The sequence below is a fragment of the Engraulis encrasicolus genome, chromosome 1 (genome assembly GCF_034702125.1).
Source record: "Engraulis encrasicolus isolate BLACKSEA-1 chromosome 1, IST_EnEncr_1.0, whole genome shotgun sequence".
In the NCBI taxonomy this organism is placed as follows: Eukaryota; Metazoa; Chordata; class Actinopteri; order Clupeiformes; family Engraulidae; genus Engraulis; species Engraulis encrasicolus.
In genome coordinates, this window is record NC_085857.1 from 7053507 (window position 1) to 7078506 (window position 25000).

General features: G+C 43.9%; 1 protein-coding gene across 1 annotated transcript in view; it reads right to left on the reverse strand.

Moving 5' to 3' along the window:
- LOC134446826 (protein kinase C alpha type-like) overlaps positions 1 to 25000 on the reverse strand; it is a 289331-nt gene that overhangs the window by 82770 nt on the left and 181561 nt on the right. Inside the window, exon 6 of the mRNA XM_063196121.1 lies at positions 449 to 605. Coding sequence (XP_063052191.1) covers positions 449 to 605 — 157 coding nt within the window. The remainder of the gene's footprint in view (positions 1 to 448; positions 606 to 25000) is intronic.

Consider the following 25000-nt stretch of genomic DNA (forward strand, 5'->3'; position numbering starts at 1 on the left):
AGGAAATCCTGATTTGTGTTCATAATAGTGACATAAAAGTGACTTGTATGGCCCTCTAATGAATTTGAAGTGGCCCTTCGAATGAAAAAGGTTCCCAACCCCTGCGCTAGAGCCATGGTAAGGCCCCCATAAACATATATATTTTTAAAAACACCACATCAGCTTAGGTTGCAAGCATGTTTATGGAAGGCATCCGTGTTAGTTCCAGCGGCTAACTTACAATGACAAGGACTTGTTCCATAATAATAATAATAATAATAATAATAATAATAATAATAATAATAATAATAATAATAATAATAATAATAACAATAATAATAAACATATATATACAGTATATCACTTACAATGTGAAGGACTTGTTCAATAACAACAATAACAACAACAACTACAACAACAACAACAACAACAACATACAATAAACATGTATATACAGTATACCACTTACAAGGTGAAGGACTCGTTCCAGACGGGGTTGAGGGAGGAGCGTATGGTCTTGGTCTTCTGCTTGGTCTCGCCCTTGGGGTCGGGGATCAGCTTCAGCTTGACGTAGGGGTCAGACAGCCCGTTAGGGTCCATGGGGATCAGGTTCCTGCCTTCAGTCACTGCAGCGCACAGGAAGGAAAAAGCAGAAAACACACGTCTGAATTCATACCATCATCATACCATCAGTGACCATTACACAGGAAAAAGCAGAAAACACACGGCTGAATTCATACCATCATACCATCATACCATCAGTGACCATTACACAGGAAAAAGCAGAAAACACACATCTGAATTACGGTATTACTAGTGGTGTCAACAATGATCGATCCGGCGATGCAATCCAATGCGGGGCATGGACGATCCAATTCAATGCGGCAAGTTCCAGAATCGATGTGGCAATTTTTTTAAGTTTCAATTACTTCCGTGGATATTTCGGGAGCAAATTAATGTTAAATGAAATAAAAGTAAGTACTTCAAAACATTGCAAGACTGATACAGACTGATATAGAAAACAGCCAATACATTGTTGCTCAGTATCTGACTACTGACTACATCATATCATCAGTGACCATTACACAGGAAAAGCAGATATGTGTAAATGTGACATGTTCCCTTGTAGCATTGATGACCACTTCTGAGTTAAGTAGTTGTTTTCTGTTGTTGTTGCTTAACTCAGAAGTAGTCATGTGGCATGCAGCCATTCCACTTTGCTACCAATAGCACATGTGTAATCACATTTACTGACAGCCTCCTCAACTAATGTGCATTACAACCAGGGCTCTAAATTAACACCAGCCAACCGGCCAAATGCTGGTGAAATTTCAGTTTGGCTGGTAGAAAAGACCAACTTACTAGCCATTTTGACCCATTAGTGAAAGTGTGTTTGGCTAGAGATTAACATCTAGTAGCCATTTCGTCTGGTGATGAAAAAAGTTAATTTAGAGCCCTGATTACAACCCAGCTGTACGGTACATCAGGGTGCAAGCCACTGGGGACATGGCCCTTAAACAGAGCTCAGTGTCTTTACTAGCTGGATACAGCTCTATGGCTTAGCTGTAGTACTGATGAGGAGGCCAGAGTAATAAGTGCAATAGACGGAACGAGAGAGAGAGAGAGAGAGAGAGAGAGAGAGAGAGAGAGAGAGACAGAGAGAGAGAGAGAGAGAGAGCCATCTTTAAAGGGACACTGTGTGAGATTTTTAGCTGTTTATTTCCAGAATTCATGCTGCCCATTCACTAATGTTACCTTTTTCATGAATACTTACCACCACCATCAAATTCTAAGTACCGTATTCATTATGACTGGAAAAAATGCACTTTTCATACATGAAAAGGGGGATCTTCTCCATGGTCCGGCATTTTGAATTTCCAAAAATAGCCATTTTTAACTGCGAAAATGACTGTACTTGGACCATACTAGGAAATATTTGTTTCTTACTTAGTAAACTTTCATGTAAAGATCAAATTTGGCAATAGGCAGCCCAGTTACAATGAGCAGCATAGTTGCAGTACCCTTTTTGGACCATTTCCTGCACAGTGTCCCTTTAAAGAGAACTCAGTGTCTTTGCTAGCTGGATACAGCTCTATGGCTTAGCTGTACGGAAACGGAACGAGAGAGAGAGAGAGAGAGAGAGAGAGAGAGAGAGAGAGAGAGAGAGAGAGAGAGAGAGAGAGAGAGAGAGAGAGAGAGAGAGAGGGAGAGAGAGAGAGAGAGAGAGAGAGAGAGAGAGAGAGAGAGAGAGAGAGAGAGAGAGAGAGAGAACCATCTTTAAGTATGCACATAATACAGAGATTCGTCTGCCCCCTGAATATACAGCAAGCATGCAAGTATTCCACCCCAAGCCAATGTGAATGGGAGGGTTGCAAGAGTAAGCAACAAGTGAGGGATTCAGGGTTGATAGTAAAAAAAATCCTGAGCCCGAACTTTTTCCCCTGCTCTAATGACGACAAGATACTGCATAGTGACGTACCGTAGGTCTATTTTGACACATTATTCAAACATTTAATAGCCTGTGTATGCCCATTATTCAAGCCTGATAGTAGAAGAAAACCCTGAACTTGTAACACTTTCTGAGATAAGGGTAAGGTAAGGGAGGAATAGAGGGAGGGATAGAGGGAGGGATAGAGGGAGGGAGAAATAGAGGGAGGAATAGAGGAATAGAGAGAGGGAGGGATAGAGGGAGGGAGAAATAGAGGGAGGAATAGAGGAATAGAGGAATAGAGGAATAGAGGAATAGAGGAATAGAGGGAGGAATAGAGGGAGGAATAGAGGGAGGGATAGAGGAATAGAAGGAGGAATAGAGGGAGGAATAGAGGAGGAATAGAGGAATAGAGGAATAGAGGAATAGAGGAATAGAGGAATAGAGGGAGGAATAGAGGAATAGAGGAATAGAGGAATAGAGGGAGGAATAGAGGAATAGAGGGAGGAATAGAGGGAGGAATAGAGGAATAGAGGAATAGAGGAATAGAGGAATAGAGGGAGGTAAGGGGGGAATAGAGGAATAGAGGAATAGAGGGAGGTAAGGGGGGAATAGAGGAATAGAGGGAGGAATAGAAGACCATGATGATGAAGGTGAAGAGGGAGATATTATTAGAGATTAGAGTCTGAAAACAGGAAATGAAAGAGGACACCTGCTCTGCTTGCAGCATTCAAACGAACAAACACAAAGCGCGCGCCGCGGCCAGGAGGACAGATAGATACACAGGCAGAGAGAAGGAGCGATATGTAGTCGGGGTGTGTGTGTGAGTGCGAGTGCGAGCGAGAACGAGAAGGGAGGAAGAGTGCGAGGGAGAGAGAGAGAGAGAGAAAGAGAGAGAGAGAAAGAAAGAAAGAAAGAAAGAAAGAGAGAGAGAAAGAGAGAGAGAGAATGAGAGAGAGAGAGAGAGAGAGAGAGAGAGAGAGAGAGAGAGAGAGAGAATGAGAGAGAGAGAATGAGAGAGAGAGAGAGAGAGAGAGAGAGAGAGAGAGAGAGAGAGAGAATGACGCCAGGTAGAGAAGAGAGGACTTGCCAGCTGTGCCCCTGTCATGCTAGTTTGTTGTGGTGTAGTGGTGTGGTGAAGCTGTAGCTGTCAGGTCTGTCATGGCAAGTCATTAACACATCACACACATCCTCATCCGCACGCCCTTTGAACACCGTCACCTCCTCAGTCTAAAGCCGCCACTGTCCCCCATCACCTCCTCAGTCTAAAGCCGCCACTGTCCCCCATCACCTCATCAGCGGGGCCGGACTACTGCACAGGCTAGACATGGCTGCAGCCTAGGGCCCCCCATCTGCCAAGGGGCCCCCACCACAGGCTAGATATGGCTGCAGCCTAGGGCCCCCCATCTGCCAAGGGGCCCCTACCACAGGCTAGATATGGCTGCAGCCTAGGGCCCCCATCTGCCAAGGGGGCCCCAACACAGGCTAGACATGGCTGCAGCCTAGGGCCCCCATCTGCCAAGGGGCCCCCAACACAGGCTAGACATGGCTGCAGCCTAGGGGCCCCCATCTGCCAAGGGGCCCCCAACACAGGCTAGACATGGCTGCAGCCTAGGGCCCCCCATCTGCCAAGGGGCCCCCACCACAGGCTAGACATGGCTGCAGCCTAGGGCCCCCCATCTGCCAAGGGGCCCCCAACACAGGCTAGATATGGCTGCAGCCTAGGGCCCCCATCTGCCAAGGGCCCCCCAACACAGGCTAGATATGGCTGCAGCCTAGGGCCCCCATCTGCCAAGGGCCCCCCAACACAGGCTAGATATGGCTGCAGCCTAGGGCCCCCCATCTGCCAAGGGGCCCCTACCACAGGCTAGACATGGCTGCAGCCTAGGGCCCCCATCTGCCAAGGGCCCCCCAACACAGGCTAGACATGGCTGCAGCCTAGGGCCCCCATCTGCCAAGGGCCCCCCAACACAGGCTAGACATGGCTGCAGCTTAGAGGCCAAGGGCCCCCCAATCAGACAAAAGTATAAAAAAAAAATAAAAAATAAAAAAAATATGCAGAATTCTGACATACAATGTTGAAAAATGAATCTGTTGTGTTGAGTACAGTTGGTAGACAGTTGATAGACACTGTCTAAGCACATTTGTTGTCAAATGGGGGGGGGGGGGGGGGCATAGCAACCTGTAGCCTAGGGGCCTCAGGCCATCTTAATCCGGCCCTGCTCATCACTCTAAAGTCCTGTCCCCCATTCATGTGTGTGTGTGTGTGTGTGTGTGTGTGTGTGTGCGTGCGTCTCTGTGTGTGTGTGTGTGTGTGTGTGTGTGTGTGTGTGTGTGTGTGCGTGTATGTGTGTATGTGTATGTGTGTGTGTGTCAGTCTAAAGCCCTGGCCATCACTGTGCTGTGTCCCCCATTCATACCACCTGCTGCAGCCTGCTGCCCATTCATTTCATTTCTCAATCTGTCTCTCCATTCACACAACACACAAAGTCCACCCATGCATGCGTGTCCATTTATCTGTGATGTTAGATGATGTTACGTTCACATCTAAAAACCTCACCAGCACCACCACCATCACCACCACCACCAGCCCCACCACCACCAACCTCACCACCACCACCACCACCACCACCACCACCAACCCCACCACCATCATCACCACCACCCTCACCACCACCACCACCACCACCACCACCACCATTCACACAACACACAAAGTCCACCCATGCATGCGTGTCCATTTATCTGTGATGTTAGATGATGTTACGTTCACATCTAAAAACCTCACCAGCACCACCACCACATAAAGGTTATGTTTTGAATATTTAAAATGACCTTCAATGGTGAACACACAACATGCAAAGCAGCCAGCCCGCCCCGCGCCCAGTGACTTGGCAGCAGCCTCAGGGGCACGGGTGAGAAACAGCATGGCACCATGCAGCTCACACACACACACACACACACACACACACACACACACCACATATTCCTTCTTCCCTGCTCTGGCTCAGATTATGCAAGTGCATACACACACACACACACACACACACACACACACACACACACACACACACACACACACACACACACACACACACACACACACACACACACACACACACACACACACACACACACACACACACACACACACACACACACACACACACACACACACACACTCTCTCTCTTTGGCTCTCACTCTCCTTGGCTTCCCTTTTATCAATTTGTGTGAATGTGCATGAAGAAAAATAAAATGCAAAAAAAAGAGATAGTTCTTGCAAAAAATGAAAGGCACCAAAGGGTTTCACAGAGGGAACTCACACAGGGAACAATAGATTAGATTTCTGTGTCTACTATGTGTGTGCATTCTCTTCTGCCACCTCCAATTGCAGTTGAAGAATTCAGTCAGCTGTGCTACCTTATTTCTCCAGCAGGGGGAGCCATCCACTTACACACTATATTTACATCTCCTTTGCCTGTCTGTCTGTCTACAGTTATGCGAGGAGTGAAACTCATCCACAAGCTATTCCTGGGACAACCCTGTGTCTGTGTGCGTGTGTGCATGCGCATCCAAAAGTGTGTATATCTTGTTCCTGCCAACATTCTGCATGTTTGGCCAAAATAATAAATGTTGAGATGAACCATCAGCTATGCTTTTACACTCAGATCTGAACTGCAGCCTTTCTTTTGCACTGTGTGTGTGTGTGTGTGTGTGTGTGTGTGTGTGTGTGTGTGTGTGTGTGTGTGTGTGTGTGTGTGTGTGTGTGTGTGTGTGTGTGTGTGTGTGTCTCTGTGGAGTAGAGACATGAGAGAAATACAGGGGCCTAGCAGCACACATGCAGAAATCCAATATGCACCACAGCATACGCAAATATTGCTGTCCATTCACACTAACAGCATACACAAATACTGCTGTACATTCACACTAACAGCATACACAAATACTGCTGTACATTCACACACACAGCATGAACAAATACACTCGCCTCCAGAAGAGTTGTCGCCTATCCATCTGTTTGGAATAACAGCTAATAACCTGACTTTCAATTAATCACTTGGCTTCAGAAGTCACTCATATGAAAGCTACAACCCTCTCGAATGAAAATGAATGTACAAAAATAAATTTCATGCACCAAAGAAAGATTGACCCTTTATTCAACACAGACAGGGCAGATTTTGACAAGACAAAAGTTTTGTCGCCTATCGAACATAATGTGTAAATGAGCAGATAAGTCACTTCAAAACACTTCAAATACGCAGATCGGGTGTCATACTTAATCACTGATTCACTCACACCTCTCCAGAAAATCAACTTTGGCCTTAGGTGTATGTTTAGGGTCCTTGTAATCATGGAAAGCAACACAATGAAAATCAATGGAGTTCAATGAGAGATGGTGACATATTGGCTATTCGTAGAGCAATACATTTTTAACTTCATGATGTAATCAATAATAAAAGCCCTCACACACCAGCAGCATGCATGCAGCTCCACATAAGAGCTGTATCCCTCCCATGTTTGACTTTAGGCACCATATATTTTTTCCAAATTCTTCACCTTTAACACCAAAGAAGTCTCTCCCACTGTCTTGTCTCAAAAAAGCCAGCCAAGAGTGTGTCAGGCCTAATTCTAACAAAAATGAAGGCTAATGGGACTCATACTCTGAAGTCAAGATCCCAAGATCAACCATTTTTGAACTGATAGCATCAAAACTATATGGTGTTGGAGATGAAGAATATGAAAAAAGAGAAATGGTGCATAAAGTGAAACATGGTACAGATACAGCTCTTATGAGGAGCTGCATGCATGCTGCAGGTGTTTGAGGGCTTTTATCATTGATTAAATTATGAAGTTAAACATGTATTGTTCTAAAAATAGCGAATATGTCACCATCTCTCATTGAACTCCATTGATTTTCATTGTGTTGCTTTCCATGATTACAATGACCCTAAACATACACCTAAGGCCAAAGTTGATTTTCTGGAGAGGTGAGAGTGATTCAGTGATTAAGTATGACACCCAATCTGCGTATTTGAAGTGTTTTGAAGTGACTTATCTGCTCATTTTCACATTATGTTCGATAGGCGACAAACCTTTTGTCTTGTGAAAATTTGCCCTGTCTGTGTTCGATAAAGGGTCAATCTTTCTTTGGTGCATGAAATTTATTTTTGTACATACATTTTCATTCGGGAGGGTTGTAGCTTTCATATGAGTGACTTCTGAAGCCAAGTGATTAATTGAAAGTCAAGTTATTAGCTGTTATTCCAAACCAGTGTTGGGCAAGTTACTTTGAAAAAGTAACTAGTTACTAGTTACTAGTTACTTCTCCAAAAAAGTAACTGAGTTACTTCCTGGGTTACTCCGGTATCAAAGTAACTAGTTACCAGTAAAAGTAACTATTGCGTTACTCGCCCCCGACCATGTTTCATAAACCACATAGAGAAGGACGGTAAAGACAGGTGACGTTACAAACAACAATTTATTGCAACATAATAAACCAAAGCCACTGGATGGACAAAATATATATTTTTTTTTATAAAAGAAAATAACACATTTTAATAGGCTTATTTAAATTCAACTGAAAATGTGCATGTTAAATCCAACTTTAAATTACTACTAAATGTAGTATTTACATTTTAATTATTACTAAATGCTACCCTTTCAAACAAGACTACGATTACGTCATTTTGTAGTTCACAGAGTCGTGAAGCAGTAAAAGACGCGACCTGTGACTCGACCACAAAATGCGGAAGTAGCCACTTTGCGTCTTTGTCTCGAAGCGTGCGAGTTGAGTTTGTGTTGTTATCAGCGAACTATCAGCGAGCTATTTCATCGTGGTTAGTGAGAAGTTGCATCATAATGAAGTTATGAGCATGTTATTTGCCTATTCTGACTCTGAAGGACAGTTTTTTTATCTCACGAGGAGGATAATGATCGGATGAGCACTCTTTGTTTACCGCGGCGAAACTTCCGAAGGCAGTGATGCCGACATGCGAAGCAAGGATGTTCTCTAAGCACACACACACATTTAAACTCACTCGGTGACTTTATCCTATCTCAAGTGAGTCGGTGGTAGTGGCGAATGCAGTCGTAGTGTCCATACAGGTATTGGTGGAGGAATTAGGGGTGAGAGAAGTGGGTCTGGTAATGTTAGCTTGCGCTCCCTCCATTCAGCCCCCGGTGATGCGGGTAGCCACCTATCCGGACGCAAACGCAATAATCCTGGGATCAGACAAACACTGTTCACCAAGCAGCACACACACACTCATTCTGTCCCTCTTTCTGACTTCTACTGGGTGAATGGCAGCGGCGAACGTGGCCATATGACCGTATGGAGAGGTTTTGGTAATAGAACGCACGGTGACGACGCATAGGCTACCCTAAAACAGTAACGTGCAGTAACGGAGTGTATGAAATTGTAACGGCGTTATACTGACAGTAAGAATAATTAGTTAGATTACCCGTTACTGAAAAATGTAACGGCGTTAGTAACGCCGTTTATTTAAACGCCGTTATTCCCAACACTGTTCCAAACAGATGGATAGGCGACAACTCTTTTGGAGGCGAGTGTACTGCTGTACATTCACACACACAGCATACACAAATACTGCTGTGCATTCACAACTGTCTGGAAAAAAACATGTATGCACCTAATTGTGTGTGCTCCATGAGTTTTTTTAAATTATTATTATTTTTTTTTAAACATTCTGGCGAGGCAGTGCTCTTACGGTCCATCACAAATTCTCCCAACTAAAAAACACCAGCAGGCAGTTCTGAGGGCCATGCAGCTCTAGCCTGGTGACGCCATCTATGTACTCCACCCAAAGATTTTGGCTCCACACATCGTCTGGCAAAAGCCTCAAGCTCGGTTCTCTCAGTGTTGGCTATTTAGTTGGATGGATTAATTGGTTATCTACAGTAATTGGATGGATTAATTGATTATTTTTTTTAAGATTTACTTATTATCTCTTTTATGGATTTTTTTTATATAGAGTTTGTATCAAGGACACCCAGTGTCCTTTCAGTGGGTGGTTGACTAGCCTGGCGATGCCATCCATGTACTCCACCCAAATATTTTGGCGCCGCACATCGTCTGGCAAAAGCCTCGAGTTCGGTTCTGTCAGTGTTTCGCCAATCAGCAAACAGTTGAGAGTGGTGACGTAGAACTCACCTGCGAGCTTCGTTCCTGATTGGTTAAGGTAACTATATTCACACTTTCGTTTTGTTATTTGTATGCTTTTGCGACGCTATAACGTAACAGGCATGCTAATAAAGCACAATATGGGTTTTAATTTGAGTTTGGAACTTCAAGTAATTTAAATTATGGAGTAAGATCAGACCATCTTCCATCATTCACGGAGACGGATTCCTCATGGCTTTTGCCAAACTGATTGACGGAGTCAACAGTCGGCTATTCGCCCAGGCTAATGCAGCTCTACCAAGCCATATTGCTGTAAACTACCCGTACATATTTTGTCTAAATTGAGTTTAGACTGAAAATGGTCTTCATTACACCTCCTTAATCATATGACTTATAAGTCTTATAGTACAAGTGTGTCATGTTTTAGAGATAGTGCTATGTCAAATATGCACTAACTACAATATCCAACCTAATACGAATTATAAGTTTCAATGTTGGTGTGGTTACTGCAATCTGCCTTTGTAGGGCAGTATGTATTGCATGAAGTAAATGAAAGAATTCCGCAACACTGTTAATGCTCCCAGTGATTTATTTGCACAATGTTTCGGACCTTCGTCCTTTTTCAAGTGCAGTGCTGCGGACTTCTATCATTTACTTCAGTTACTTTATTTTGTCCAGCACCTGTACCACTGATGTGCGCGCATTCTCTACCTCCCAGTATGTATTGTATCCCTTTAACCTACGTGACTTTATTATTTTGCACACAGAAAAGGTCCATGAGCAAAATTATGACAAACTCTCTTTCACAAATATCTAAGGCAGGGGTGTCAAACCCAAATTCTCTGAGGGCCAAAATGTAAAGTCTGGAACGACGGCCCGAACTTGAAGTTCATGCATGCACTGCAGTGCATACTCAAAATAAAATTTCACAAACACTCATTCTCTCATGGTAGTTCAAATGTGCCCGTCAGTTGCATGAGTGTGAGGTGTTACTGAGGGCCAGTCATATTCCTGTGACACACCAAGCACCATGTTCAAGTCTTAATACGCTATATCAGGGGTTCCCAACCTTTTCCAGCGTGGGGCCCACTCGAAATTGTCACAAATGTTCAGGGCCCACTTCTGACCCAATAAAGAATAAAACGCAAATAAATCTATAGCAACACACTCCAAAATATGATTATAATTTGAAGAAAATGATTTCAAGGCCCACTTGGAATACCTTCGGGGCCCACCAGTGGGCCCCAGCCCATAGGTTGAAAATCACTACGCTATATACAGGGGCGGATTAAGAAATTATGGCCCCTGGGCCAGACACTGTCTTGGCCCCTCAACCCCCCGCCAAAAATTACGTTCATAGTGTGTGCTCAGAGGAACGGCAATGCAGTTTCGGCAGGGGGTGTTGTTGGTGGGTGGTGGACACCAGAAAATGTAGCATTTTTTAGATGCAATTTCCTGCATTCTAATCAATTTTAGGGCAAGGAACGGCAAATGCCTTCTCACTCACTCCCTCAGATTTAAGATGTTGAGATGACAAAATTAATGTCACATGGCCACGCATGTGATGCTATGCTGAGATTACTACCCGTCATGACTGTCAGTCATGACTGAGGGCCCAAAAGCACAATTTTAAATGCCGAATCCACCAAACAGTAGGTAGGCCTACACATAACACAGCCATTTGTGTAGCAACCACAATCAATGGTAGAACCTCATGAGCTGAAATAATTGGAAAGATGATTATTGCAAAGGTGGTTTTGAAGGCCAGTTTGGGTCGTGGCCATGGGGCCAAGTCGACCTGGCCCTTTTGGGCCTCTGGTCCTTTGGCCCCCTTGGACCCCCCACTCTCAGACCTGACTTGGCCTGCCCTATGGGACTATACCAGTTCATTGTACACTATATTGGCTGGCACATGAAGCACCTTGGAAAGATTACTATTGCGAAAGTGGTTTTGAAGGCCAGTGTGGGTCGTGGCTGCGGGGCCTAGTTGGCCTGGCCCCTTGGGGCCTCTGGCCCCCTGAGCCTGGGCCAAGGCCTGGTAGGCCCGTGCATTAATCCACCCCTGGCTATATTAATGGTGAGAGCCAACTGTAATGAAATGATCTTGCGGGTCATATAAAAACATTCCAAGGGGCAATTTTGGCCCGCGGGCCTGAGTTTGACATGCCTGATCTAAGGGCTTTGTCACACCAACATTCCTGTAAATCCTTGGGCCACCACTCTCTGTAAGAAGAAAGTTGTCCGAGAGACTGTTGCTTGGAAACAGCGCTGAAAGCCTTTGGATTCTAATGGGCCGAAAGCTTCTTTTTTTCACTCGTAAAAGAGTTGTGTCACACTGCCTCTGTGTCTCCGTTAACTTGCTTTCCTTTGTGTTGAGAGATCAAATGGGCTGCTTATTCAATTCCTGACACACCAGGAAAAAAAAGGATCGTTTAAAAGGAAGAACTGAAGGACAAGGCAGAGCTCTCTCCTGTGCACCGACATGTTTCCGTAGAGTTTGTGTTTGTGTGAATTGCACTTCCTGTCTCTTTGTGTAGGCTCTTTAGTAAGTTGCTGCTTCCAGCTTGACTGTCATAATGGCCTTTGCATTAAGCCGTCCAACAGGTTAGTTTAGTTTAGTTTGTGTGTGTGTGTGTGTGTGTGTGTGTGTGTGTGTGTGTGTGTGTGTGTGTGTGTGTATGTGTTTGTGTGTGTGTGTACTCGTTATTTACTCTTTATGATAAAAATAAATAAATAAATAAATAAATAACCCTCTTTGCAACTGCACTTGTTGTTCTGTATATCTCCTGTGCACTTTATTTGCTTGTGATGTTGGCTTGATTATGTCCTCTTTTGAAAGTCGCTTTGGTTATAAAGCGTCTGCCAAATGCAATGTAATGTAATGTAATGTATGCAGCTACGGTATTTTCAAAATGCAGAAGACTCACAACAGCCAAAGCAATGAAGATGCACACTAGTTGCATACTCAAGTTCAGCAAAGCTCAGACCTTTGAGGACCCGTTCATACTGTACATGTTTTTAGAATGTTGGCAACATTTTGAGTTCTCACTAGGATGTCACCACCATTACTCAATTAGACGGTAACAAGACTTTTAAGAGTTCAGTGGGAGTTGTGGAATGTTCGAGTAACATTCTAGAAGGACAGGGGAAGAATGCTTCCTCCTCAAAGGGTTAAAGTTCAATCATTCAAAGTGTGATTACAAAGGCACATTCTGACGTTATATGCTTTACACAAATTAACTTAACTTACGCGCGTGTGGATGTGGTAACACATATTGAGTTGTATGAAGGAAGCGAAGGACAGCACTCTTCAGATTTTTTTCTTTGTTTATTCGCCCACGAACGTTTCGGGCAGAGCCCTTCTTCAGCGTGTAATGGTGTTTAAAAAAAACCTCACCATTACACGCTGAAGAAGGGCTCTGCCCTTAACGTTCGTTGGCGAATAAACAAAGAAAAAATCTGAAGAGTGCTGTCCTTCGCTTCATTCATTCATTCATTCATGTTTTATGTGGCATTCAGCACCCAGTTACAGTTAAGACCTGTTACAATAGCCTATTAAGGCGGTAGTGTGAGCGCGTCTTCACCACTTTTGAAGTGATATTGAGTTGTGTAGGGATGCACCGATACCACTTGTTTGAAAACCGATACAAGTACGAGTACATTAATGTGTGTACTTGCCAATACTTTTTTCCATGCTGCTTTCAAGACTACAGAACTAGACAAGATTTTCCATTGTTTTGTGTAATAGCAGTATTGTTCCTTGTATCGGCAAGTGCTTCATGAGTACGAGTATGAGTACAATGAGCAGTATCGGGTGCGGATACCGATACCAGTATCGGTATCGGTGCATCCCTAGAGTTGTGTAATTGGTGGACCTTTGATTACATGGCCTTCAGCACTCAAGTGGGAAAAAAACCTGCTGAGTGTGCTGTGAGTGTGTGCACGCAAAAGAAGGTGCAAATATGTACAGAAAAAAAGTCAAGAAAGGGTACTACACATTGACACATAAACCAGAGAAGAGAAGAGAGAGAAGAGAGAGAGAGAGAGAGAGAGAGAGAGAGAGAGAGAGAGAGAGAGAGAGAGAGAGAGAGAGAGAGAGAGAGATAGAAGAGAAGAGAGAGAGGGGGAGAGAGAGAGAGAGAGAGAGAAGAGAAGATTCAAGATTCAAGATTCAAGGAGTTTATCAATCATTGTCAATGAAGGCAACGGAATTGTAGGTGGAGCAGCAACACTGCGTAGTTTCAAGTACAGAAGTAACCAAAGAGAAGAGAAGAGAAGAGAAGAGAAGAGAAGAGCAGAGAAGAGAAGAGAAGAGAAGAGAAGAGAAGAGAAGAGAAGAGAAGAGAAGAGAAGAGAAAAGCAGAGAAGAGGAGAGGAGAGGAGAGGAGAGGAGAGGAGAGGAGAGGAGAGAAGAGAAGAAAAGAGAAGAGAAGAGAAGAAAAGAGAATAGAAGAGAAGAAAAGAGAATAGAAGAGAAGAAAAGAGAATAGAAGAGAAGAGAAGAAAAGAGAAGAGACATGTTTGTCTGTACTCTCGCGGGGAGGGGTCCACACTACACTACAGGCCCAGCCCAGTCCCTGTTGGCTCAGGTCTGTGGTATTTGTCCTCCCTGGGCAAACAGCTCTTGGCTTCCCTTCCCTGGCAGAGCAGGAGTGCATTTCTCGAAACCATAAGTTGCTAACATAACATCAGCTACTTTGTTGTTTGCAATGCAATCTCCCATTGACAGCTACCCAAGTTGCTAACAGGTAACAACTACTACACTTTTGAGAAACGCACACCTCAGTCAGCTACACTACACTACAGTCCCCTGGGGCTATCTCTCCCGTACCTCACTATTTGGCCTCTCTCTCTCTCTCTCTCTTGCACTCACATCTTCTCTTCTCTCGCTCCCTCTCTCTCTCTCTCTCCCTGTCCCCCTCTACTGCCACAAGTCTGTTAATTCTCTGTCATAAACCACTCTTTCTCCCTTCTTCCTTTCTCCATTATTCTCTACTCTACTCTCTCTCTTTCTTTCTCAGTCTCTGTCACTCTCTCAGTCTGTCTCTGTCTCTCTCGCTCTCACTCTCTTTCTCTCTCTCTAATGCCATCAGTCTGTAACTTCCCTGTCACAAACCACTCTCTCTCTCTCTCTCCCTTCTTTTGCCCCTTTCTCTGTCATGTAATAATCATTGCTTATCTTGGTGAGTGCGCTGCAGGGGTTAAAGAAGGCTTGAAGAACTGCCAGTCCAGGGTTTATTGCTTCAACATTGGAGAGGTGAAGTTGAGGTTTATATGAAGCTCTCTGTAAACCCCCAGAGTCAAACATGGACTGGAGACAGGCCCAAGCCAAGGGTGGATTGGAGTTCTGAGAGGAGGAAACTGAAAGGGACTTCTCGCAGGCTAGGGCCTGAGTGCAAGTTATACTCTGGAGTTGGAAAGGTTGGAAAGAGTAACTTAAAAGATACACAGCCATGCACAGGCTTACAGTACTGTATACTGTATATTGTATTGTAATATACCGGCATCCTCTTTTTATTGTAACTGCCTTGAGGAATTGCTATAGTCATTGTGTCTGTGTGCTCAAATGTCAACAATACTTCTCGCAGGCAAGGCTGAGTGCAACTCAAGTCTCTTATCTGGAGTTGGAAAGGTTGGAAAGAGTAACTAAAAAGGCACGCGCATGAACACAGCCATGCACAGACTTATACATATTGTATAATATATTGGCATCCTCTTTTTTATTGTAACTGCCTTGAGGAATTGTTGTAGTCATTGTGTCTGTCTGTTCAAATGTCAACAATGGTGCTCTAAAAATATGGCAGACTATTTTTTAATCAGTTTTGAGAAAACATTGTATTTCAAGAGTGAGACATGACCGACTTACAAGTTTTAATTTTGAGTTGATGCCGTGATACATTCAACAACAGTTATGGGGAATCATTTTGTCACTTTCTAGCACTAGCCGGCGAATGGGATCTTACACAGTGGGCTTTTCATATCCTACACAGTGGGCCTTTAATATCTGTTTCTGTTTCTGAGGGATATTCAATAAATCTGCCTTTACGAGTAAACAAAGGTCTTTGAAAGCACATATAAAAGAAGCTCTTGACCTCAAATAGAGTTAAGATTCCATCACAGCAAGAGACACGATGTAGGCCAGTTATTCATACCACAGTCAAGAGGTCGTAGTTACGTATATAGAGTATGTGTAGCACAAACCTCAAGGACATCTGACAACTACACAACTGCAGACACAACTCAACTTAGCTAAATGATTGGGGGGCGCGGTGGCGCAGCGCGCTAAGCCCCCCACATTTGGGCTTGCATGCCCATGGGAACCCGGTTCGAGTCGGGTCATTTCCCAACCCTACCCCATCTCTCTCCAAATTCACTTCCTGTCACTCTCCACTGTCCTATCTGTAATAAAGGCAAAAAGCCCATAAAAATATCAAAAAAAATAAATTAAAAAAACTTAACTAAATGATTAATCACTGATTAGTCTGTGACCCATTATCAGCATTCAGGGTAAAATAAAATGTTCTGACGTGCTTCTGGTTAATTAGAGCGATGCCGACTTAACAGGTTATTTGCGGAGAATGTGAGCACAGCGTAATGTGGATCAAAATGGAAATGAAGCCAGTTTGCAATAACAATGTACATTGTGCATTGCAAGCAAAACGGAAAAGAAATAAATAAAAACAAATAACAGCACAACATAATACAAGATGTAAATCATAAAGGAATTGTATCTCTAGTAGGGCTGGGAATCGATCCAAATTTCCTGGTTCGATTCAATTCCGATCCAGAAGGTCAAGATCCAGCTCGATCCACGATCCGATTCGATTCGATTCGATATCGATCTTCTGTATTGCTGGGTTGTCATTTTCACCCATTTATGCCTAAAATTCTAAGACCGGCTATAAAAACCTAAATATCTCAACCTTTGATACCAGTTGTGAATCGATATCACACTTTTCGAACGTGAATCAATATTGGATCGCGATTCGATCTTTTGAACCCAGCCCTAATCTCTAGAGGGGTAGATTGAACATGTACGGTAGACTGATGGTGTTGGTGGAGAAATCTCATACATCATCTATACGGTAATTACACAGCTCTTTGTCTGGAACATTCTCTTCTCTCTACAGATGAACAAGCAGCAATTAACAGTAGCCGAGACGTCTGGCCCTTCAAAAAAGAAAAAAAAAATGGTGCTGATTTGTTTTCTTCAAATAGGCCCAGGAAGATTACATTACTGAGTGGATTGGACCGACACAACAACAAGAACGTGTGAGGAGGGAAAATGGTCTTTTACTCTAAATTGGCTAGTTACCTCGCCACATTGATCCAACTCCCTGACCAGGCTTGAAGTGATTATCTATCTCTACAGTTAAAGCTTTGGCAATACAAAGTTTATTTTGTCATGCCGATGAAGCTCTATCGAACTGAATCCAAGAAAAAAGCATTCAAATTCACTCTTTTCTGCTTTCTGATCTACAGTTAGCGTTTGAAGTCAAGGCACAGTGAAGGGTGTCGAAAGCCTTTCTGACAACAGAGGCAGAAGCAGAGGTGGCACCACGAGGGCAAGTCTGAAAAACAGCAGAGAGAGTCTAGCTGTCTGTCTCTGGCTTCCACGCATGCACGCACGCACACGCACACGCCCACACACACACACGCATACACACTCGTGCTTTCGCACGCACGCACGCACGCACGCACGCACGCACGCACGCACGCACGCACGCACACACACACACACACACACACGCACTCCTGCTTTCACGCACACACACGCACGCACACACACAGGAACAAGGCTGCTGTTTATGTGTCAGTCAGCATCTAACAAAGGTCTGCTTGTGATGGGGGCACTTGGGGCTTTGTCATGCCACTAATTTGTCCCACTGCTGCAAACGTCCCAAAAAGCTCTCTCCTCTGGCACCATTCTCCTCCACCACCCGTGTGTGTACTGTGTGATGCATGGGTGGATGTGAGGCACACTGTACTTTGCAAAGCTTTGTTCAAAGAAGTTGGGGGGGGGGGGAGGTGCTCCATAAATGCGGTCCGTTTACAGTTACTGTTCCAATGGTCACCACTACTAGATGCCTAAGCCCTTCCCCTGCAGAGAATAGAACCCACCTACAGTGGAGAACATTCTACTCCATGGTTGCCAGATGAGAATGATGATTTCCAGCCCCCGGAAGCACCAAATCCCGCCCAATTCTGTTGATTTCAATGGCCAAAATTTAGCCCAAGTGCCATTTTTACCCGCAGACGGCCATTCTAAGTAGCCCAATTGGGCGAGAAACTGAAGAATCTGGTAACACTGTCCTATTCTCCGATTGATACAGCCATGGCCCTCGTGCCCTCCCACTTTGGCCTTGTGCCCTTGAAAAAAATATCTGCTATAAGGCCACAGTGGCCTTGATGCTTGATGCAGCAGCAGTAAACTTGTTAAGATATAAAGAATCGAGAGAAATGCATCATCACTTCAAAACATGTTCCGGCACCCTTGTTTATATGGCAATGCACATATACTGTACTGTACATACTGTGGGTCTCCATAGAAATGTGTTGTGAAACCTGCTGCTCAACTTCCAACAGGAGGTGGTACTGTATATATGCAGACAACATCATGTACGTATCATTGGCAAGCATGTGCTTTCGCATCGCACACACCAATTCCCCCATGACGGCTGTAATGCGCCACATGTGCTGCTTGTAAAATAACACCACATTTCAGGCTTGCATCTTTCCTCCATGCAATTAGAGAGAGAGAGAGAGAGATAGATAGAGAGAGAGAGAGAGAGAGAGAGAGAGAGAGAGAGAGAGAGAGAGAGAGAGAGAGAGAGAGAGAGAGAGAGAGAGAGAGAGAGAGAGAGAGAACATGTATTAATGCAGGACTTTTAATGTGGACTTCAGAGTGCCTCGGACCCTCTCTCTCTCTCAACAGCTTGTATATTTTGAACTTCAGGTACACATGATACCTACACAAAACTCGGCAGTCCTGACTGATGCATGCATGATAGTTACATGATGTGTATACAGTACTGCATCCTTTCAATTAGCAATGCAATTAACTATTTGTTGTGCCATTTGTGGTGCTATTTTTAGAGACTCTAAATGAACACCAGTCAACCGGCCAAATGCTGGTGAAATTTCAGTTTGGCTGGTACTGTAGAAAATATCTACTAAGTCGCCACTTTGACCCATTAGTGAGTGTGTGATTGGCTAGTGAGATTAACATCTACTAGCCATTTTGGCTGGTGATGGAAAAAGTTAATTTAGAGCCAGCTATACCCCCTCATTTTCATCTATCTCAGTCTCTCCCTGCGCATGGAGGCGGTTGCTCTCGGACTGATTCAGTATTTCCTTTGTGTGTGCCTGCGTGTGCCTGTGTGTGTGTGTGTGTGTGTGTGTGTGTGTGTGTGTGTGTGTGTGTGTGTGTGTGTGTGTGTGTGTGTGCCTGTGCGTGCGTGCCTGTGTGCGTGCGTGCGTGCGTTTAAGAGTCTCTGTTGAAACAACATTGATGGTGTCCGAGCGGGGACATGCTCCCTACTCCGGACCACAAGGGGCACTGCAATACGACAGACGGCTTCCTGTGCACTGCACTTCCTGAGGATAGTTCATAAAGACTTCCTCAGATGTCTCCACTGACATCAAAGAGACAATCAGATCCACATGTGCAAGTAAGATTGAAAAAAGAGACCTCTTTCTTATTGAAAAAGTCACCAGGAGCTTCACACGAGCTCTACTTGAGAAGACAGGTCTCGACTACATTCTTGTCTGCTGAGCTAGGGGGCGGAGAGAGTGAGATTAGGGGATTGTTAGCTCTAGGGAGAACAGAGACCCAGGGTGCATCCCAATATGTGACCTTGCCTCCTCCACTTGCCTCCTCCACTTGCTTCTCGTCATGATGACATCACTGACAACAGCATTATATTTCAATATCTTGCAAAAGCTCAATTGTAAAGTCTTTTTCTCATTTGCAATTGGGATGGTGAATGAAAAACAGTCCCTCAAAAGTTGTTGTGGCGAGGCTGACAGCTGGGAAACTTTATCGCTTTCTCCACGGAGGAGGGGCCAGGAGGCGGGACGAGGAGACAAGCACAAGTGGAGGAGGCAAGGACACATATTGGGATGCACCCCCAGGCCTCTGACCAGTGTTGCCAGATTGGGTGGTTTCTGGCCCAATTGGGCTGCTTAGGATGGCCGTCTGGGGGTAAAAAACTGGCATTGGGCAGGGGTTTTGTGTGAATTCATGACCATAGAAATCAATACAATTTGGTTCAAATTGGGCGGTATTTAGTAACCTGATTTTCATCATCTGGCTGCGTTCAGCAACTTCACGCGAGGGCGTTCCATTCCCTGCCGCACGTAAACGGAACGGCAAACAAGAGGGCAAGAGTCAGGTTAGGGATTTAGTGCCTCTAGGTGTTTTCAGCATTTTTGGGGTTGGAAATTATCGGACACATCTGGCAACCCAGGCCTCTGACTAGCTCTTGAGATGATGCCGAGCAGTCAAGAGCGTCATCCTCACCTGACCTTCAACCTGACCTTCAACTAAGACACCACCCAAAGAAAGACTATGTTGCAGAGCAATATGCATCCTCCTCACCTGACCTTCAACCAAGACACCACCCAGAGAAAGACTATGTTGGAGAGCAATATGCCAGTGCACCTGTTGAACTCAACAGCATCCCACTAAACTCTACAGCCCTCGCCATAAACTCCTTTTTATATTATTTTCTCTTGGCGACAAAACTTTTGTCTGCCCTTTCCATGCTCATTAAATTATTAATCTTTCTTCAGTGCAGCAAATTCATTGTTGAACATAAAAAAAAAACTTTATTTGGGAGGGTTGTAGTTTTCATATGGCCACTTCTGAAGCCAATTGATTAATTGAAAGTCAGGTCATAAGCTGTTTATCCAACAACATGGATAGGCGACGATGCTAAGTCTAGTGCCATTGATGCTAAGCCAGATAAGTGGCATAACATGAGCTATCTGTGGCTTTAGGCCAGTTTGACTAGAGCCAAAAGTCTGCCATCAAACCACTTGCCTAAGAGCAACAAAGAAAATATTTCTCATTTTTTAACAAGCTATAAACTGTAACGTAAAATGAAGTAATATAAAAAGAAGCAAGATGAGGCAGTCCATCAAAACAAAAAATACATTGTAACTAGAAATGTTCTCAGAGTGCAGACCTCCGCCAAGGAAGCCATTTGATACAGGGTTCCCACACCTTTTTCATTAACAAATTGAAGCACTTTTCAAGCACCTTCAAGCACCAAATGTTCAGTTTTCCAGCACCTTTAATAGGTTGCGGGAAGGGGGGGTGGGGGTCCTTCCCCAGAAAATGTTGTGTGTGTGTTTTAAAATGCAATTTCCTGCATTTTAATCAATTTTAAGATGTTGAATGGCAAATACCATCTGACATCTCACTCCCTCAGATTTTTGATGTACCTGAACAATTTATTTCTATTATTTGGTTTACTGAGTTTGACTTGACACAAATTTCAAGCATTTTCAAGCAAAAATTCAAGCATTTTCACAACCTTGAAAACACTTAATTGAAATTCAAGCATTTTCAAGGAATTCAAGCACCAGTGGGAACCCTGTTGATAGAACATTTGACTGTTACACCCTATTCCAAAGTCTTTCTGCCGTCTTTCAAGTGGCAAAAAAATATTTTGGCAGACGATCTCAGTTATTTGCTAAGCTGGCGCAATGATTGCAAATACACAATGTTTTTATCCTTTTGTCTGTGGGTGTTCCTCCACGTGTGCATACAACAGTATCTCCATACAATCTGTCACACCACGTATTTGTGTCAAACTCGATGACAAATATGTTCTATAAATACACACATTCATTCAGCCCTGCTGCACTGTCATCTATTCCACTTCCATGTCATGCATCTTTAGCCTCATATGCTCGGCCTACTCCCACTACACACACACATGCACACACACACACATACACACAGAACCACGCACGCACGCACGGACGCACGGACGCACGCACGCACGCACGCACACAAGGATACACTTACAAGCTGCGGCTATTTTTGAAACAGAGGGCAAAAGGAGGGACGTTTGTGTCTTTAGCTAAAGGGCTTACAATAAAACAGAAAGAAAATTGACATAAGTCAAAGCCTGCTTCAATAAAGTAAGATTGTAATGCATTACATGATGTAGGCCTACTGTACCAGTTTTACACCATACACTCCAGTTATTTAGGGAGGCATGGTTGAAGCTCGGGTCGAGCTGGGTGAGTCATCAGTCTTTCAAATTCTTACATAAAACAGCTGGAAACATGGCACAGTAAAAATCTTGAAGATGTTGTGACTGTTGTGCAAGTAGACATCAGCATTAGACTATAGGAAGCTCAGAATCTACTCTAGTATTTCAAATGTAACTGGAAACAGGGCAGCTGACAGGGTGGGAACAAACGGGTATGTTGTCCCGGGCCCAGGAGGAGAGGGGGCCCAACATTGGGTCATCATTACATTGCATGTGCTGTGTTGGGGGCCCATTCAGATGACTTTGTCCTGGGCCCGGCCAATGCTATGAGCAGCCCTGACTGGAATGGCAAGATGTGAATTTCTCTGCGTGTCTTTATATGATGGTTTCTTTCCATGCTGCGTGTTTGTTTACCCACGTATGGTGACTCAACTAGGCACAAGAAATCAACATGACACGCATAGCATACAGTACAGCTCAGGATTTACCCCCAGGGCGCAGTTGGCAGATATTAAAAAACATCTAAACGCTTCCCCACGCAGTACCTTTCCATCTGTCTGTGTGTGTGTGTGTGTGTGTGTGTGTGTGTGTGTGTGTGTGTGTGTGTGTGTGTGTGTGTGTGTGTGTGTGTGTGTGTGTGTGTGTGTGTGTGTGTGTGTGTGTGTGTGTGTGTGTGTGTGTGTGTGTGGGATAGAGAGATCTGACCTTGTGAATATATGTATGGTGAATATATGTGCAATGTTGTGTGTAATGTCTTTGTGTCTTCTTCTGTATTTATGTATGTATGCTACTTGACACCTTAATTTCCCTCGGGATCAACAAATTATATTCTACTCTCTACTCTACTCTGCCTCTGGCTGAATGGTACTATTGCATGATGAATTGGCCCGAGTGCAAAACTGACTGAAAACTGTGTCGTCAAACAGTGTAGATGTACGACTCATCTGGGTATGTGTGATGTGGAATTTTTCGGTCACATTTTATGTAATTGCGGTATCTGTCTTGCCCACAGTCAGTCACACATCTATTTTCAAATCTATTGAGTGATAAGTGCAATCAGGTCAAATACAATAATGATCTCCAAGAAAAAAGGGAGCACAACATGGCCGGAAAAAAAAAGATTATTGACATTATCTGACGAATTTTAATGACATGAAACTCATAACGGAGACTGCTCATTTTGGTTTACGTTGTAACACGAGCATTAGCATGTTTCACTAGCCTCTGCCAACTGATACCAAGCCATGGATCCTGAGCGGTTTCCCTCTTAGCAAGGAAACAACAGTAAACTTTCACCCTGAGGTCACACTCAGCATAGCTTAAATGTCATAGTTTAAGTTCACTGCCTGTGACGAGGTACCCTCTTATCTAACATGAGGAGCATATAATCACAACTGAACTGGCAGGTGTCAAGGCCCCAGAGTGCAACGGAAATTAGTAGTAGAGGTGAGAAGAGCACTGATGCATTTTTTGTTGTGCATCGATTTGCTTTGCCTGGCAAGAGCCATGGGATTCAAGACCAATCAACAAAACTCCCTCTGATGCAATAATCTATACGGGAAACAGACGGTGAGATGGGGGGAGAGTAGAGGGGTGGGGCAGAGGGACGACCTTTGGTAAATAAACAGTCACTGTAGAGGCATCCGCAGGTTGAGGATGCTCACTTTATTCTCAAGCCTGTTGCTGATACACTCTGCTTGTGTAACTCCAGGTTTTGCACAAGTCTTATGTAAAAGTAGTCTACAGTTTTCTAGTAGCTTTATTGCAGTGTTTCCCATACATTGAGGAAACTATGGCGGCCCGCCATAGTTTAAATTTGGCCGCCATAGTTTCGAAAATGTAAAAAAAATAAAAATAAAAAAAAATAAATTTTTTTTTTTTTTTTTTTACTTTGGTTTTTTTTTTTTTTTTTTTTCGATTTCCGTTTTTGTTAAAAACGATTTGAATTACGATTTCCTTCGCATTTTCCTCCTGGAGTAAATACATCCTATAAAGAAAACCACAAGTGCTTGAAAGACAGAGGGATCAAAAGCCTAGTCAAGTTATTGTAGTTAACTTGGGTTTGGGAGGAGCAATACAAAAACCTTCAGAGAAGGGACAGTTGGGATGAGTTTACTAACACTCCCCAGGCTTTGTTTTACATTTGTAATGAGTTAGGTGACAGGCCTTCATTGACACGGCAGAGAAGACATCGGGCTGCATATAGAAATGAATGTGTAATGAATGTGAATATAGACATAATGTGTAATATGTTGTTCAGCCCTTTTAATGGGATGAATTTTGAAAAACTGGCCCTGTGAGCAGCACCCCTCATGTAGAATGTGTACGCCTATGTGTGTGTGGGGAAAAGGCACAGCCTACCCTAGACCCTTTTTGTCTATGCGATAACAATTTCACAGTATACTACTCTTACATTCTTACTGTATCTCTGCTCCTATTTTGTTTTATTATTTTTTTCATTACATAGACCCCTGCAAGAGAGACTAATGAAACTGTGTTGTAACAGAAATGATTCACTGTACTGCATTTTTAAACAAATATAAATAACAATGTACTACTAATATCATGGGTAAAATGTTATGTAGCCTTTTTTCTCAAAATATAAATGGCTGAAATGTAGGCCTAGTCCAGTGTTTCTCAAACTTTTTCATGCTTAGGACCACTCCCCCCCCCCCCCCCCCCCCCCCCCCCCCCCTCCTAAAAAATGTTCAGGTACCACCTGTGAACTGAATTGACAGTTGAAGGGTGCTTATTTGACAGTGCTAATTTCGATGCAATGTATTCACATTACAAGCCTGCCTTTTTGTGGTGAAAATAATACTTCAGCTGTGTTTAGCTTTGTAATTGTGTGTTACATATATAGCCTACTTCTAGCTAGTCTTGGAAAAGTAGAAATCCCCTCGTGGACCACCTGAGCACTGTCGCGGACCACCAGTGGTCCCCGGACCACACTTTGAGAATGACTGGCCTAGGCCTATAGTTTCTCCATGCGCCAATGTCATACTGTACTCATTGTTTAGCCATTTTGCATTTACACTGCGTGAATACACCCCCCCCCCCCCCGCGTGAAAGGACACCCCCACACAAGGCCCGCGTGAAAAGACCCCCCCCCCCCCCGAAAAAAAAATTCCGGCGGCCCCCATAGTTTCCAAAATTTCTGTGGGAAACACTGTTTATTATTATGCATGCAGTTTTCCTATGTTTATTTTTATGGTGATCTTCAA